General features: G+C 38.0%; 1 protein-coding gene across 1 annotated transcript in view; it reads right to left on the bottom strand.

Moving 5' to 3' along the window:
• The window catches only part of HCN1 (hyperpolarization activated cyclic nucleotide gated potassium channel 1), a 403,649-nt gene extending 387,464 nt beyond the window's left edge, over positions 1 to 16,185 (bottom strand). The window contains exon 1 of the mRNA XM_027604233.2: positions 15,776 to 16,185. Coding sequence (XP_027460034.1) covers positions 15,776 to 16,185 — 410 coding nt within the window. The remainder of the gene's footprint in view (positions 1 to 15,775) is intronic.
• Positions 16,186 to 17,331: the final 1,146 nt, after the last annotated feature.

The raw sequence follows: 17,331 nt of genomic DNA, 5'->3' as shown, positions 1-17,331 counted from the left end.
TTAAATACTTGATAAGAGAAATAAAAAATATAAAACCACAAAAATACATATATTTTAAAAATCAGTTAGTGAAGGTATGTTTCTAGAAAGGAATTTTATTTTCAAACATCACTAGCTTCTAAATATTACCTTACATGGTTATATTTCCTAGGCATTAAATGTTTATAGCAATGTGCTTGTGGTATCTGTCTCACTGATTTAAGAATATATTTTGGTCATGACTATCTCTTGCTGTTTGCCTGCAGTGAGCTCTCACATAATTAGGGCTGAATACACTGCACTTTTAAAATTAAACCAAGCCTCTGGGAAAGAATCATGGAAATAGATGGTTAAAGGACACCCAGGCAATTAACAATCATGATCAAGTTAAAAATTGAAGATAGGAAAGTAGGTTAAGAACTATTCTCTCTTTCCAACATGATGTGTTGATACAGAAGGAATATACATTAGATTTATTTTCCATAGAAAAGAGATATAGAGGCAGTCCACATTTTAGTCAATAAGTAAATCCCTTTGCTATCTTCCAATGGATTTTTCTACCTTTTAAAAAAACACACAATTCTGAAATAATTCTTGACTTGACTGACTAAAGACTAGCCTGAAAATACTTTATGCTTTCTAGAATCACAACAGTGTAACAACAGACTAATAAAGACTTAAAGGTTAAATATCTGAGATAATTTTACCCCAGCAATTATTTTTTTTACAAAAAAAAGTACGTGCAAAAGTATTGACTATCTGTGATGGTTTGCAACAAAACTCTCAGAAATAGTAAAAAATTATAAAATTTAGCTGATTAAATATTATATGATCAATATATCATGATTTCTTCAGTGGTATCTCATTTTTGTACAACTTCCCTATTGGCATTCTTTCCCTCCATTAAAGTTAAATCCTTATGTGCCTGTCTTCTTTACCAGACAAAAAGCCTCTGAAGGACTGTTACTGGTAGTTTCATTCTTTCTCACATTGAAAGCACCTAGTGTTCCCTGAAAACATACTCAGCACTCTAAATATTTACTGAATGAGTGAATTCATGAGTATAATCCAATGTCTTTTAGATAAACCACTAATGTTTATTTGTACTTATATATTAATCACTTAAGAGGATAACAAAAAGAAACTAAAAAGGGAATTTACTATTTGTTAAATATTGGCTAGCTGTCAAACACCTTTCACACATTATCTTATTATCACAACATCTTTAAGGAGACAGATAACATTTTCTCAAATTTTACAGACTAGCTTCAAAGAGATCGAACATCTCCTCAAATCAAGTTAGAAGAGTTAAGGTTCTGACGTTTCTGAGACCATGCCTGGGTCATTTTCCCACCAAAAAGTTGCATTATCTTGCCTTGCCTTAGCATAATTAGGGTTTTGCTCCAAATACAAATCAGATTGTGAGTAAAACAGAAAGATAAATAGTAGTAGTACACTTCTTTTTCATTATAGCCTGATCTTTCTTTGTGAAAATTAATCTTTCCCTTTTTTCCTTACTTTTTATTGTAAAATAAACAGATAGAGAAAACAGTGATTTTATAAATCAAACATCCTTGAAACCACCAGCCAGGACAAGAACTAGAACTTTACTAGAACTGCCCCTAGGAAGGCCTGCCAAGTGCACCATCCCAATCACAGCCCCTGAGCACCCTCCGAAATAACAGTTTTGCTGACTTTCACAGTAGTTTCTTCCTTGAACTTCTGTATATAGTTTCATCACAATTATGCATCCCTAAATTGCATAGTTTGATCTGCCTCAAACCCTCACTTGCAGAGTATCTCTTAACCTACAAATTTCTCTCCATCTCATTCTTTTCCTTACTATTTGCTGAAGAGCCTGGGTGGCAGGCCCATCGATTCTCCAACACTGAATTTTGCTGATTACAAGCTCAAGGTACAAGTTCAGCATACTCCATGGCCCTCCGTATTTCCTGAAGTTTGGCACCTGGACCCAGAGGCCAGATGAGACTCAGATTCCATTCCCTTGGCAAAACTACAGCTGGTGTGTGTTCTTTAATCAAGAAAATGCAATATCTGGCTTTGCTCTTTCTTCTTATTAGTGGTCACTGATGCTCAACATCTAGATGCATTAATTGAATGGTGGTGGTAAAAGGGTAATTTTCTAATAATATCATTACCTTTTCATGTATTAACTTTAAAAGTTTTATAAAGACACTCTTTTCTTCTTCTATTATTTGGCTATACATTGGCTCAGATAACATAGGCAAAGCAGGGTAAATGCTTGATTTGTTTCTTTTATTTACCCAAGTTTCAAGGTAAGGAATTAAGTCCCCATGAGTGTCAGAAGTTAACCATTTTTTGGATCATTATGAACTCAAATTCAAACACCTGCTGAGTTTGAATTTGTTGAAATTCTCATCCTTTTTGAAACTCATCTTGAATTCTTCAAGTTGGCTCCTGATTCCTTTTTATATTACCCTGGTAGTCTTTGATAATTTCCTTACTATCTGGTACGTCAAGTTGTTCCAGGCCCTTAATATGTACTTCCAGCCCCAGACCTGGGACAAGCGTTTTTCCTCTTGAAATTACTGCAGACCTCTTGCTCTTGGATTGTGCCAATCCCATCCCAGTTTTGGCTGCTTCTCCAACATATACCTGTTGGTTATGTGGGATGTCTGCCTATTCTCTGATCTACCAGATAAACTTGATTCTCATTATTTCCTTCCTTCAACCTACATGGAGGTTCAGAAAACACAGGGCTTGCAGTGGGTACAGGTTTGTCCCAACCTATTTATCTTTTAGGTTCATGGGGATAGTTTTGCTATAAATGTTGTCCATGTGTTTTGGTTTTGCTATCTGCTCTATTTTTTATGTGCAAAAACTAAGCTACCACTGTCTTCTAAGACTCAAGTTCCCTTTCCTTTTAAAAATTATGTCAACTTCAATTTTCTTGTATCAAGATCTATGATATCCTTTCCATTAACATTCCACAAGGATCCATTTAATAGTGCTTATTCAGAAAAATTTGGTTGGATTTTTTTTTTAAGTTTGGTGAACACACAAAAAAAACCTACTTACCACAGAGTCAAAGTTTAAAATAATCTTCTTTCAAAACACTGACTCAATATTTTATTAATTATACCTATAGAGACAGTGTTAATTTCCAATCTCCACATGACAGGGCTTGAAATGTGCACCGTTATACCAAGACAACACAATTTGGCAAAAGAAAAAAAAAATGATGCGTACCAAAAAGTAATGTAAGTTATTCCTTCTTAATGTCATTGCCCAAAGAGAGAGATTTTCAGCTCTATTTTGATGAAGACAGAATTGATTTCAAAGGCAATGACATTTAAACAGCATTTATGGGGCTGTGAAACAGGAGTCATCCCAAGATATCCACAACATATATTCCCAAATTTTTTAAAGACTACATAAAAACAAGCATTGCAGTAAACTGAATTAATACAAGTATGTATGCATATTATTTTAAATAGCTTCAAACTTTATTTCTCATACATATTTCTGTGTGTTAGGTTAGGCTATCTGCACTAAATTAAAATATTCCATTTTTTGTAGGAAACGGGGAAAGACCATCTGGTTCTTGAAAATTGTGTATGAAAACGAAGCCTGAGCATAATATTGCTAAAATTTCTTCATTCACTCATATTTATTGAGTGCCTACTTTATGTCAAGCATGGAGCTAGGCTTGGGAATATAGTGCTTTATACAGGGGTTATAGTTAAGCCCCTAAGTGAGGCTTAATTATAGATGAGGAAAGATCAAAACCAAATTAGATAAACAAAACATTTCATATAATATAATAAATTCTGATAAGTTCTATGAAGAAAAGGCAGGGCAGAGATATAGGGAATAACTGATAAGCAGGGTTTTGGACAAGGTTGAAATTTTACTCAGGTTATATTTGTTTATATCTTGCTACTATTATGAAAAATATTACAGGGATCATCCTTGTATCCATGAACATGTCATATTTTTTTCTGTAAGATAATCTACTAGCTTATACATTTTCAAGAACTTTTTATAAGGGTCAAATTAGACCTTCAGAAGGAGCACTGGGTGTTATACGTGAACAATGAATCATGGAACACTACATCAAAAACTAATGATGTCATGTATGGTGATTAACATAACATAATAAAAAAAATAGACCTTCAGAAAGGTTGCAACACTTTTTTTTTTTTTTTTAAGATTTTATTTATTTATTTGAGAGAGAGAGAGAGAGAGAATGAGAGATAGAAAGCACGAGAGGGAAGAGGGTCAGAGGGAGAAGCAGACTCCCTGCTGAGCAGGAAGCCCGATGCGGGACTCGATCCCAGGACTCCAGGATCATGACCCGAGCCGAAGGCAGTCGCTTAACCAACTGAGCCACCCAGGCGCCCAGAAAGGTTGCAACACTTTACACAGTCTTTAGAGCACTATGTTGGAAAGCTGTGCTCCATGGCAACATTATTAAGTAATTGATGAATATTTTTCTAGGCACTCTGATTTCAGTTGTTTTTACCTTTTATAAATTTATAATTTAAATCCAATAAATTAAATTATTGGATTTAACTTTACTGCAAACTAATGAGAATGGATTTTATTCAACTATTTTAGTTGATTAATACTACTTATTGTATGGGGCGCCTGGGTGGCTCAGTCAGTTAAGCGGCTGCCTTTGGCTCAGGTCACGATCTCAGGGTCCTGGGATCGAGCCCCGCATTGGGTTCCCTGCTCCATGGGGAATCTGCTTCTCCCTCTGCCTGGCACTCCCCCTGCTTGTGCTCTGTCTCTATCTCTCTGTCAGATAAATAAACAAAATCTTTAAAAAAAATACTATTTGTTGTATAACTTATCTTTTATATATTGATTTGAATTTTTTTTCAAGTTTTTTCAAATTTCAAATGTGGGTATAGAGTTTATATTTTTGGCTTTTGTAGTCAGTGATTCCTTTTCTATTATATATCCTCAATCATGGTTGTTAAAATGTAGGAAAGTTACTGATATATTTTAACATATTTATCTTATAATCAGCCATCCTACTGAACTTTGCAGTTAATTTGATCATTTATCAGCTGGTTCAATCGGCTTTTTAAAGCAGGTAAACATCATCTGCAAAAAATAATTGGTGTGTTCTCATCCCAAATATGTTTCTAGCTATAACTTTGTGCCTTATTGCACTGACTGACCCATCAAGAACAAATCTCTATTCAATCCCTGATCAAGTATCTACCCTCAGAACTAAACTTCTTGGTTGACAGGGAATTCTCTCTCCCTCTCAAGACAAGTCTTTCCAGCTACAGTCCTAATTCTTAAATGGCTTGTCCAAACAAAACTCTGTCTCCAGGTATTTTCTACCCATTGTTTTTAGCATCGTATTTCTGTGTAAAAACATTAGGTAGTTCAGGAAGTCCTAACCTGGCATCCAAAAATAAATGTGCTTACAGGGAACCACAAACCTCTTGAAATCACAGACAAAATTTTGTGAATATACGCACTTTTCTAGGACAGAGGATCCGCAGCTTTCGTTTGATTCTTAAAGTATCCTATGAGCCTGACAGCCTAAGAGTCAGTAAATGGATAGGCATGAATGATTAGGATATCAATAATTACAGCTAATAGAATTCTTGGGTTATTTATATTATTCAATACATGTACAACCATAACTAGGTGGTGTCAGCATAGATCTCTGCTGTTTTATATATCAAAAAAAAATCTGAATCCCAGACAATATATCTGTCACTAATCTTCAACCTAATTCATTACATGATTATTCAAAACAAATATCAAATTTACTGCTCAGAACAAAGAACCTTTTTAAAAATAATTATTTAAATAATGAATAACTCTTCTATAGAAAAAATAAGGAATACTATTTTCCCTATCAGTACCACTAACATAACATTCAGTATTCATTTTTTTAGCCTCTGCTCACATCTTTCAAACAACAAAGATTGTATAATTTTTAATAAGGTATTTTTTAAAAAAAAAAACAAGGCTAACACATTCTGCAAGGGTAATAAGTGACATCTGCTTGAAATGATGTTTAAAAAAGATTAAAAAATCATTCTTTTAAATTTGCGATCTTTCTTAAATTGTATTTCCAAATAACCATTTTTCATAGGCTATTAAATTTGACAATAAAAAAAATGAAAGACTTTAGCAAGTTATGAATCATCTTATTTGGCTCATATATAACATTTAACTGATTTGAAATAAGATCCCAAATGGTTTAACTATGCCACTCTCTGATGAAAATAAAGATTAACAGGAAGGAGTACATGCAACTCAATGCCATTAGAATTTTCCCTAAAAGCTATTCTAAATGTTCACTACTGTAGCATTCTACACCAACTTAGAAGATAATAATGGTATATCCGGAAAATTTTGCAGCTAGAGGATGCATTAGAAACTTTGTAATGCTAATTGCCTCATGAGTGAAACTATTTTACATAGCACACACAGAAACTGCCATTGTACATCAGGGCTTCTGCTGCCCAGACTTCTAAGATAAAGAAACAGAACAGCCTAACAGTTAATGGCCCTGCCTTCACAGACACATGTGTGCTTTAAAGAATTCTAAAGGTTGTTAAGTATGTACAAAGAGTATTTTCTTTTCTCAAATAGTTCACACTACTTAATTGTTTCAATTTTAATTTCATAATAATAGTTAACACACAGCATTAAGTGCAGAGCATAATTTCTAAGCACTACGTATCTAGACACTATAAAAATATTCATAATATGAACATAAAATATGTATCACTCCAACAACCTGAAAAGATACATATATTATTTTCCTCATTTTATAATTGAGGAAACTAAAGCCCAGAATTTTGTAGACCATTACATTATCATTTAGCTTACAGTACTTTTCCCACTTCTTGATATGTAAATTTCTCTTTGAAAAGTTTTAGTATTTTTTTCTGACTCAATCCTGTTCTGAAGCTTGTGTGTGATTACCCTTGGTGGGGTCTTTTCCTTTCATGATGGTAAGCACTCTCTGAGTTTCTCAGAAAAGACATTTCACTTCCTGCTATCTGGAAAATTTTGTTTAAAATGTCTCTGTTAATTCCATATGTCCATTTTCACACTTTGTTCTCATTCTGAAACTCTTTTTATAGATTTTGACCTTATGAATTATCCTTTATTTTGTGATAGTTTCTATTCTTTTTTTTTCTTTGTCCTAATTCTGAGAGGTTTCTTAGACTTTATGTGCCAACTTACTACACGTGCGTGCTTTTTTTTTCTTTTTTTTTACTTCCTGGGTACTCTTCTCATTGCATATTGTTCTTATTGCATACATAAAATATCTTCCTGAAGATATAATTTACAGACAATTTTTTAACAATGTTGTAATTTTCCTTAACCACAAATGCTTCTCTGTTCTCTGGACTTTCTTTTGCTGTTTGATTTAGTCTTTCTCTCTTATGATGGAGACTTTTCTCAAAAGACTCATAATCTTTTGCTTACAGATCACATTAGATGATAGAATAACAAAATGTAATTACAGTCTCTATGTACACATGTAAGGCTTTTTGCAAAGTCATTAGATAAAGAATAAGAATTTGTAGGCTTTGAAATGTCTCCCATTGGATGTATTTTTCTCCAGTTTCCTGCTTGGGGAGAACTGACCTGGCTCCAAGCATTCTAATGTTAAGCCTGAGAGTTCTGTATTCACAATGAAGACCCTTATTTAATCCTCCTGGTTTCAGCCTGGCTTTCCTCGAAACTGTTTCTTAATTAGTACCTCACGTCCTAAACACTTCTGGGGTTCAATGGTGAAGGACTGTGGAAGTAAAATATAATTTCTCCACTAGCCTTCTATTTCCCAAAATGTTTTTGAGATCTCTTGTTCCTCTGCTTTCTCTTCTTTCTTCTATTTATTTCTGTATCTCTGTGTCTTCTCAAATTATTTTGGAATGATTTCAAGAGGTAGGAAGAATAAATAATTAGGTTTAATCCATAATGTTCCCCTGCAGGTTAGAATTATTTATACTAGTAGCCTTGTTTCCTTTTGGGTAAAAGAGTTGGAGTGACAGAATAAGATTCAAAAGAGCTGAATTCCTGGCCCAGTTCTTACAATCTATGTCACCATGTTCATGCTGCTTAACCTCCCTGCAGTTTCATTTAGTCATCTATCCTGGGCAGAGAGATGTAATAGTTGTGACACGTCCTTGCAGGTGGCAGTGTGGGGAGTGGATGCTAGGTATTGCTATAGGGAAAGAAAGAGCTTGCTTTATCTGGATTTACTAACTCTAAGATTAAATGTGTGCACACCCTGGTTGCTGACTAATTCTTCACCCATTTATTCAATAATATTTGTTAAAAGTCTGTTATGTTGACTCAGGAATTTCAATTCTAAGAGAAATGAAAATTTTTCTCTGCACAAGAAATTGTACAAGAATGTTCATATCAGCAAAAAAAAAAAAGTACTGAAACATGCTACAAAACATGGATGAAACTTGAAAATATGCTAAGTGAAAGAAGCCAATAACAAAAGACTACATGCCATTCCACTGAAACGAAATGTCCAGGAAAAAAAAAATCTCTAGAGGCAGAAAGTAGATTGTTGGTTGCTTAGAGCTATGGGGGAAAAGGGAAGGGGAAACAGAAATGAGTGCTAATGGCTATGGGTTCCTACCTGGATAAAATTTTCTAAAATTGATTTGGATAATGGTTGTACAATCTGTGAACATAGTAAAAAAAAATTCAATCATACACTTTATTTTTTTAAAGATGTTATTTATTTATTTGACAGAGACACAGCGAGAGAGGGAACACAAGCAGGGGGAGTAGGAGAGGGAGAAGCAGGCTTCCCACTGAGCAGGGAGCCCAATGCGGGGCTTGGTCCCAGGACCCTGGGATCATGACCTGAGCCGAAGGCAGACGCTTAATGACTGAGCCACCCAGGCACCCCTCAATCATACACTTTAAATGAGAATTGTATTGTATCTTAATTATATCTCAGAAAAGCTTTTAAAAAATAACGCATCTGAGAAAATTTAAGAAAAAAAATCTCTTACAGCACTTTTATGGCATTAGGAATATAAAATTGAATAATGTTGAAGACATCGTGGAACGTAAATTCTAGCAAAGGGACATACATATAATGATAAATTCTAGTGAAATGAGAGATTCAGAAAATTAAATAGGGGTAAAGGCTGAGGGTGATCACAATGATTAAACTGAAAGCCAAATGACAAGGAGAAACTAACTGTGATGCAGAATGACAAAAAATTAAAAGAGAATCTTAGGCAGTGAGGTTAAATGTCACATCAAAATCTCTGGGACAGGAGAGAACTCAGCTTACTGCAGGAGCTGAAAATTTACCCAGTGGCTAGAAAACAGTGAGGGAGTAAATTATGGGTGATGAGGTTACATAGATAAATTGAAATTGTGCAAGATCTCGTAGCTCAAATGTACTCTAAAAGTAATGGGAAGCCTCTGAAGGGTTTTAAGCAGCATGATATTATTAGATATTGAATAATATTTGTTTTTTAAGATCACTCTTCCCACTCTATGAATAGAATATAGTTTTGACTTTCTCTCCTAAAACTGCTTATGTACGTCTAAACAGAAATATCAACCACCCTGTAAACATACATCACTCATAATTTTAAAAAAGGTCTCAACTGGTGGCAGTATTAAATTGGTAAAGTTGATATGGATAGAATCTGTAAAATGTTCACAGTCAGTAATTCCATTTCCCTGAACTCTGCCCAAAATATAATGAAGAGTAACACACAAAGATGTTCATTACAGCCCTACTTAAAATGAATGTATAAAATTTGTAAATAGTTGCTAATTCTGTATGTGTGTAATCAGCCTTACTAATTTAGCATTAGAGCTAATTTCTTGAAAATAAAAACAGGTCTATGTAATAAGATGGTTCAATTGTAAATCCAGGACACATATAATTCTATTTTACTTTAACTCAGTGGTCAGTTATTAGGTGAAATGGTTCAAGAATATTAAGGAGAAATTAACTAATAAACTTGAAAAGGGTCATCACATCAATTTTTGTCATTCACACTTGGGTGAAATGTGTCAGATAAACGTTCAACTCAAAAATAAATCAATGTCGCCTGAATGGCTCAGTCGGTTAAGCATCTGCCTTCAGCTCTGGTCATGATCTCAGAGTCCTGGGATTGAGTCCCCTGTCAGGCTTCCCGCTCAGCAGGGAGTCTCCCCCTCCCTCTGCCTCTCCCCCTTCTCATGCTCTCTCTCTCTCTCCCCCTCTCTCTCCCTCTCTCAAATAAACAAATAAAATCTTTTTTAAAAATCCATGTCAATATATATATGCTTATGTGCATATAATCATATACAGATGTCCCTTGAATAGTTTCTATCCACATGCACAACACACACACAACACAACACAGAGAATTAATAGAACCAGGATGGTTTATTTTGCAAAAACATAGATAATTCCAGGATGCACCAGGAAGCATTACCACATTCCCTTGATTTTTTTTCCTGGAAAAATAATGGTAAGTTGTACATCAAGATGCCTTCACAAAGAAAATGATTTATAGAAGAAAAGTACTTAGTGTAAGTGAAAATAGTCTTTTTTCCTAGTGTATGAAGATTTTTTCCTTCATTACCACCACCTCTACTGCTAAAATATATAGTGTCGGCTTAATTTGTAGTTTGTTACTTCTTTACAGAAAATGATAAAATGAAAATTTGTCACAGACCCAGACCATGTAGGGTTATGGTCTACCATAATTTGTATTGTAATTACAAGAAACTATATTTGAAAGTCCTCATGCTTAGCCCAATTTTTGTCTCTAAGTAATGAAGAAAATTCTCTTCTAAATAAAAGAATTACACTTAGAATGGCAAAATGTTCACATGAGCATCACATCAGATATACTCTGCTTGCCTCTTACTCACTTTGGGATATAAATTCATGAAGTGGAATAATGCAGAATTACAAATACTGCTTAAGTTGCTTTTCGGTGTTGATGTTGTTTTGGTTTGTGGTTTTTGACCAAGTAGATATAGCTTAATTTGATTTTGTGAAATGAGCTCTTGATAATAAGTAATATATTGTTTCAATGCATTTAAAATTCTTGCATTACTCATCAACATTCAAGTTCATAGCTGTAAGTCCACATAATTAACTGTGAATTGGTGAAAACACATCTGCCCAAAGTCTCTCAATTTATACCAAGTCCCCAAAAGTAGGTTTAAAGGGAAAGTTGCTCAGAAAAGAATGCAAGACCTCTTGTAACATTTTAGTAGTATAATACCACAGTCATATCTACCAAATGCAATGAAATAGTGAAACATTAAATAAAATTTAGCTTTGTAACTTACACATATACCAAGAAAAAGTAATGAAAGAAATTCATACTTCCAAATCTTTCAAATAATTTCACTTTAATTGGGCCTAGAGCCCCTAAGAAAAACTTAATTGAATTTATAAGCTATAAAAAGGTTCACCTAACAGAGAAAATAAATAAATTCTTAAGGTTGATTTTGGCTGCGATGATATGGAAAGCAAATAACAGGAGCATTGCTGAGAGAGTAGACTGCACTCAGCACAAAGATAACATAACAGTAGGCTAATTAGTCCTTAAAGCCCAGAAGGTTGAATTGTTTTTTTCATGAGAAGCTCCCGGAAACAAAGGTTTCTCTGACATACTGTGTAATATGGGTGAAGCCTCCCTTCACTAATGAACACATCTGTGACCTCTAACAGCACTACTATTGTGGCTGCATCACAGGCAGAGATGCGAGGCCAGAAATGGCAACATTTCAGGAAGTGACTCCCATCCCTAGAGTCCTTGTGTGCTTACGACACAATAAGCTTTTCGTACAGTTACTCACACTGATTGACGAGAAGCAGAAGAAATAACAAGTCAAGATATAAAATCTCCTCCCTTACCAGAGGCAAGATGTTGGCTGACAATATATATGAAACGGGAGCATTATCTATAAAAGAGCCCTTATATAAGTGTGATCCCGGAAAATAACGTCAGCATCCCTGAAATGGCAAATAGTCTGGTGATAAATTCTTTCAAGGTAAATTACCCAAATAATAAAAACCACCTGCAAAAGTACTCTACTCTTCCAATCCATCTGAACAATTGTATCATAACCATGGATTGGCTCTGAAAGCACAATGCTATGCCAGTGTCCATTTTTTATTAAATAAATTAAAAGTAAAATTTTAACTAATAAATATATAACCACTGTTAGTGATCGCAAAAAAAAAAAATCACATTTAACCACCTAATTAGATACTTGTTTTTGTGTATGTTGTGCACATGAAACTCAGTAAGACTGAGACCACGTCCTCACTACACAAAGATCAGTGTAATTTTACTTTTTAAGTAACAATAGTTTCCCTAGTTTGGGGGATTATATACCATGATATAAACAAGAACATAAGCTTTTCTTTACTAAACTCTCTAGCTCCCACCTAATCATTTCCAAAAAACAAAACAAAACCAAGTCTTATGAGATCAAAATTAAAGTCTATGTTCCTTCGGCAGGCTCTAGGGGAGAGAATCCGGTCCTTGCCTTTTCCAGCTCTCAGACACTGAATGCCTTCCTTGGCTCCTGGGACATCACTGTGATCTCTGTTTCCATCATCATGCTTCCCTTTCTGCCACCCAGTTATTTCTAACAGTATTGGGAGTATTTGATATTTGACTCTTCTTTAGTCCCTGAAGGTTTCTAACATCATCCTCTCCTGAGAAAGAAGGGAAATACAGAGCCTCTGCCCTACTTACACCGGAGGTAGGAGAAAACTACCTGCCAGACACAGCAATAGCTCTCTTGGGCCAGTGGGTGAGAGAAGCACCTAGCTAGCTCTGCGGGAGTCTCAGTGGGAGCACAGCCCGGGCACCAGAGGGAAGTGGAAAGGGACTTGCCTTGTAAGTCATGCTGAATAGGGATATTAGATCATCAGCACAGTGTTAAAGTCCTGACATTCCCTGGAGTAGCAGGCTCACACTACACACAGCAGTATCAGGCTGACCAAAGAGCAGAATGAGTAAACTTTCTTGGCCATGCAAAAGCTTATGAAAGTATTAAGTTAAAAAAAAAAAAACTTTATTTCCAGTATCTCCCCATCCCTCCATGGAAATTTATTCTTGAGTGTCACTTTCTCGGTGGCTAAATTATTACTGAATGTAAATTTGGTATTGTAGGAATCATAGCAAAACTCTGCCCTTAAAGTGCCTTCTTCAGGAAGGAGCCTGAGGTGAACAGATCATAATCATAACATTTCTATTATGTTAGAGATTATTCCCATATTGCTTTTCCTTTAGGAAAAAAGTACTGCTAGAATTTTGTCTTTCTTATTTCTGCTTTTGTCATTACATTATCCTGACATGTTACAGGTTTTGAGAAATCTTCTATTGGTATTGAGAGCATATAAAAATATTAATGAAATAATAAGATTTAAATGTCTTAACATATGCAAATAAGTATGTACATGATTACTTCCTTAGTTTTTTGTTTCAGAAAACTGGTATAGATTGTAATTATGAGTTTTAAAATCTATCTTTTTTCAGAGACCTTCCAGTTAAAAATTTAAACCTAGTAATTGTTTGATTTATGTCTGTCATTTCCTTTCTCCAGCTATACAAGAGAAAATCAAATATTGCAAACTACTCCACACTGGAGTTTGTTTAGAGTATTACCTCACTTTTTAATTATTTCTCATTTCCTTGAAATGTATGATAAAAATAAACCATCATCTGATTTCAATTTATTTCTTATTTTGTAACATTTTTTGTTGTTTTTAAAAGATATTTTGTCTTATATGACTCACTTGAGAAAATGTGGAGAATCTTTAACTTTATGAATTTCATTCACTCAAAAGATACTGGCGCATCATTCCAATTCCTGAAAGGTGGCTCTATGTTTTTATCCAGTAGGTGGTGAAAGTTTAATTATTTAATATGTGCCACCATTTTGAAAAGTGTGATCTCTTTTCACATTATTCAAGAAATAAAAGTATCATAAGTACTCAAGAGTGATCACTTAACTGAGGTAAAATTAAAGTGTAGCATTTTATTTACATGTGAATAGTGAACCACATATATTTCTGGAAACACCATGCTTACTTTTGTTATTAAGACTAAAGGCTGTTTCCATGTAAACTTTTTTCATGATAAAAAGGTAATAGGTTGCAACATATTTCCACTGAGGATTGAGAGAGAGATAATATTCTACATTTGACTTTAACCTTTAAAATTCTAAAGAACATGACAATCTAATACACCTGAAAACAAGGTCATTTATAAATTTGCTTCTATAAATATCTTCCTGATGAAGGAAACGTGGTTGATTATTTAGTAGATCCTCTTAATGTAAACATTCTTCCAGTCCAACTCTTTGCCATAGACTATAGATGTCATTAGATTTTATAAGTCCTCCTTTGGACTTTGTTACATGTTTTTGCAAATAAGAACCTTAAAACGATACACTTCCTAAATTCCATTCACTCTATGCACAAATAACAGAGGCTACTGATATCTGAGACAATATATAAATTTCAGAGAAGGTGGAGATAGTCACTCCAAGGCTTTGCGTGGCCGGAGTTTGGGTTTTCCACAGCTAATACCATTCAGAACTGTGGACAGCTCCTATCAAGGCATGGAGTTGATGGCAATTTCCCTTAACTCAAAAGTAATGCTTTCTATTGCTGTATTTGTTTGCTGTTTAACAGATGCCTATTAAAACTGCATAGTTTGCACACATACTCCTTCCACTGATTCCTTTGCGAAAGAGTTCAGTTAAATAATAAATAATAAATGCCACCCTGAGTTTTATCATTTTAAATGGAAAGCCCAACCTTATTCGGGAGTTGCAGGGTGTGCGCACGCTAATAAGAGGATCTACTTCACGACCTTCATTTGATAATCTCTAAACAAGCTTATAACCGAAAGAATACTTGGGCGACAAATAAGATGGGGAAACGTCTTAATTTTAATTCTCGGAAACAGTTTCCCTGCCAGCTGACAGCTCTCTGCCCTTGTTCCCGAGCTGGGAAACGGGGAAAGAGATTTCTGAAACAGACTTGTAGTCAAGGTCAAGAAAGGGTGTCTCTCGGTTTCAGGAAGGGGGCCCTGGAAACGCCCCCTGCCTCTGTTTCGGGAACTCGAAGCTTCCTACCACGCTGCTGCCCGACTTAGCGCCTGTTCCACTGATACCTCAAGTCAGGGACGATCGCAAACTGCCCTTCCTCAGCCTGCCAGCCACTATTCTGAAGAAATGCACTGAGGATGCCCAGTGCCTATAAGCAGATGAAAAACAGATTAACATTCCCCAGGGGCGAGAGCGGCTGGAACAGCTAGGACCTGTGAGTCACTGTCTCCGCTTGCCCCATCCTCTCCTCCAGCCCAGGAGCGCCTTTTTCCCCTTCTGAGGGACCCACTTCTGGGGGAAGCAGCGCGAGGAAGGGAGTCACCCCAAAGACGACTTTCTGGCCGCTTCCTTACACTCTCATCTCCGAAGTAAAAGTTTTTCTGGCACAACTTAGCATCCTCCCATCTGGGGGTCACCGTGGACTTCTTCCCCGATGTGTCCTCAAAGTTCACGAGGCAAAGGAGGCGAGCCTCCCTGGGATTCCCGGGCAACAGGAGCTCCTCATCCCACCCCCTCCTCGGCGTTAACTAGTTGAAGAGTCGAGCCAGCTCAGCCCGAGTGGAAGCCGCCGGCAGCGCCACCCCCCGCCCTCCCGGCAACCCCTCCCTCCGAGTCCCCGGGCGCCCCCTCCCAGGCGCGGGGGAGCGTGTTGGAGGGCGCGCCCGGAAGGGAGGGTGGGGCGGCGACAGGGAGTCCTCACCTGAAATCACTGTAAGGGTGGATAATCCAGAAGCCTGCAGTTTTAACCCTTTCCTGCTCCTTCTCCACCGCCTTCTGGCTCCCAAACATGCGGAGCGAGAATTTGTTGACCCCGGGCTGCAGCATGGAGGTGAACTGCCTCTGCATGAAGCCGTACTGCCGCCGGGGGCCCTCGGCGTCCTCGAAGCCCCCGGCCGGTTCCTCGCCGCCGCCGCCGCCGCCGCCGTCCACCTTGAAGCACACCGAGTTGCCGTGCTCCTTCGCGCCGGCCCCGCCGCCCCCCGGCGGGGTGCCCAGGCGCTTCTCGGCCGCGGCCGACCCTGCGCCCGTCGCGGGCGCCTTGGCGGGGAAGACACTGTTGCCATCGTCCCGGCTGTTGGACGAGGAGTTGAGCTTGCCGCCTCCTTCCATGCCCGGGGGACGCGGCCGGCGACGGCGCGGGCTCCAGACTCGCCGGCCGCCCGGCGCCGGGGGGCACGAAGCTGAGGGGGCAGGGGCCCGAGCTGGCTGCCGGCGAGCCCGGCTGCCCGTCGCGGCGGCGGCGGCGGCGGCGGCGGCTTCTGCTTCCCGCCCGCGCCGCTGCTCCCTGCGCGCCTCGCTCCCGCCGCCGCCGCTGCCCTCAGTGGCTGCGCTCCAGGCTCCGCCGCGGCTGGTGCTGAGGCTGAGGCTGCCGGAGCGAGGCGAGGCTTCGCTCAGCCCTCGCGCGCCAGCGCCTCCCCTCGGCTGCCCTCTGCTGGCCGGAAAGGGTCTCTCCCCGCCTGCACAGCGCGCACTCGCCCTCCACTCTTGCTCCACTTCTGCCCAGCGTGACATTGAACTCAGGAGCCCTCCGAGACCTTTATCTGCACAGATTGTGAGAGATTTGATATACGTTTGCACGTAAGAGGAGAGAGAGAAGCAGAGATGCAAAGAGACAGAGAAAGACTGAGCTAGCAGATGTATGTGCGGCCAAAAGAAATAAACATCCTGAAACTCACTGAGGCATCGTCACCTTGTCTGAACGCCTGTTCGAATCATGTTACAGATAGGAAAAGGGAGAGAGGCTGTCTCGGCATGCAGAAAATTCACGTGTAAAGCTAGATGTACATAATAAAGTAAGATTTGATAATGGATAATAAATTTCATGAGTAAAAGGGAAGTTGTGTGTGTGTGTTGGAAGGAGGCAGACAGCGAAAGGGACTAGGTCTGGGTAATCGGGAGTAATCAGCTGCTTGGGGCTTTTCAGATGAAGATGTGACACCAAGGGACAGACAACTGACCTCCTTACACTTGTCCTTGTTTATTCCTCCCCAGCGTCTTAAGCAGGGAATGGGATTTCTTTCTTCCCAAGGCCACTGACATCAACACACATGCAAACAAGTCTTCCAGCTGCCAACACTGAGAAAAATGTGTTAGGGAAAGCTCGCCAGAGCTGACCTATCTTTTTAGATAAGTTATGTAATCAATAAAACACACTAAGCAGCATGCATGTTGGTCAGTGTTCACCTACACCTTGCCAGGAAGCCAAGATGTCTTGGAATTTAGGCAGAATGTAATCACAATTTCGGAAGGGGGAAG

Source organism: Zalophus californianus, chromosome 5 (assembly GCF_009762305.2).
Source record: "Zalophus californianus isolate mZalCal1 chromosome 5, mZalCal1.pri.v2, whole genome shotgun sequence".
Lineage (NCBI taxonomy): Eukaryota > Metazoa > Chordata > Mammalia > Carnivora > Otariidae > Zalophus > Zalophus californianus.
The sequence above is the reverse complement of the archived record's forward strand: the minus strand, read 5'-3'. Positions and strand labels throughout refer to the sequence as shown.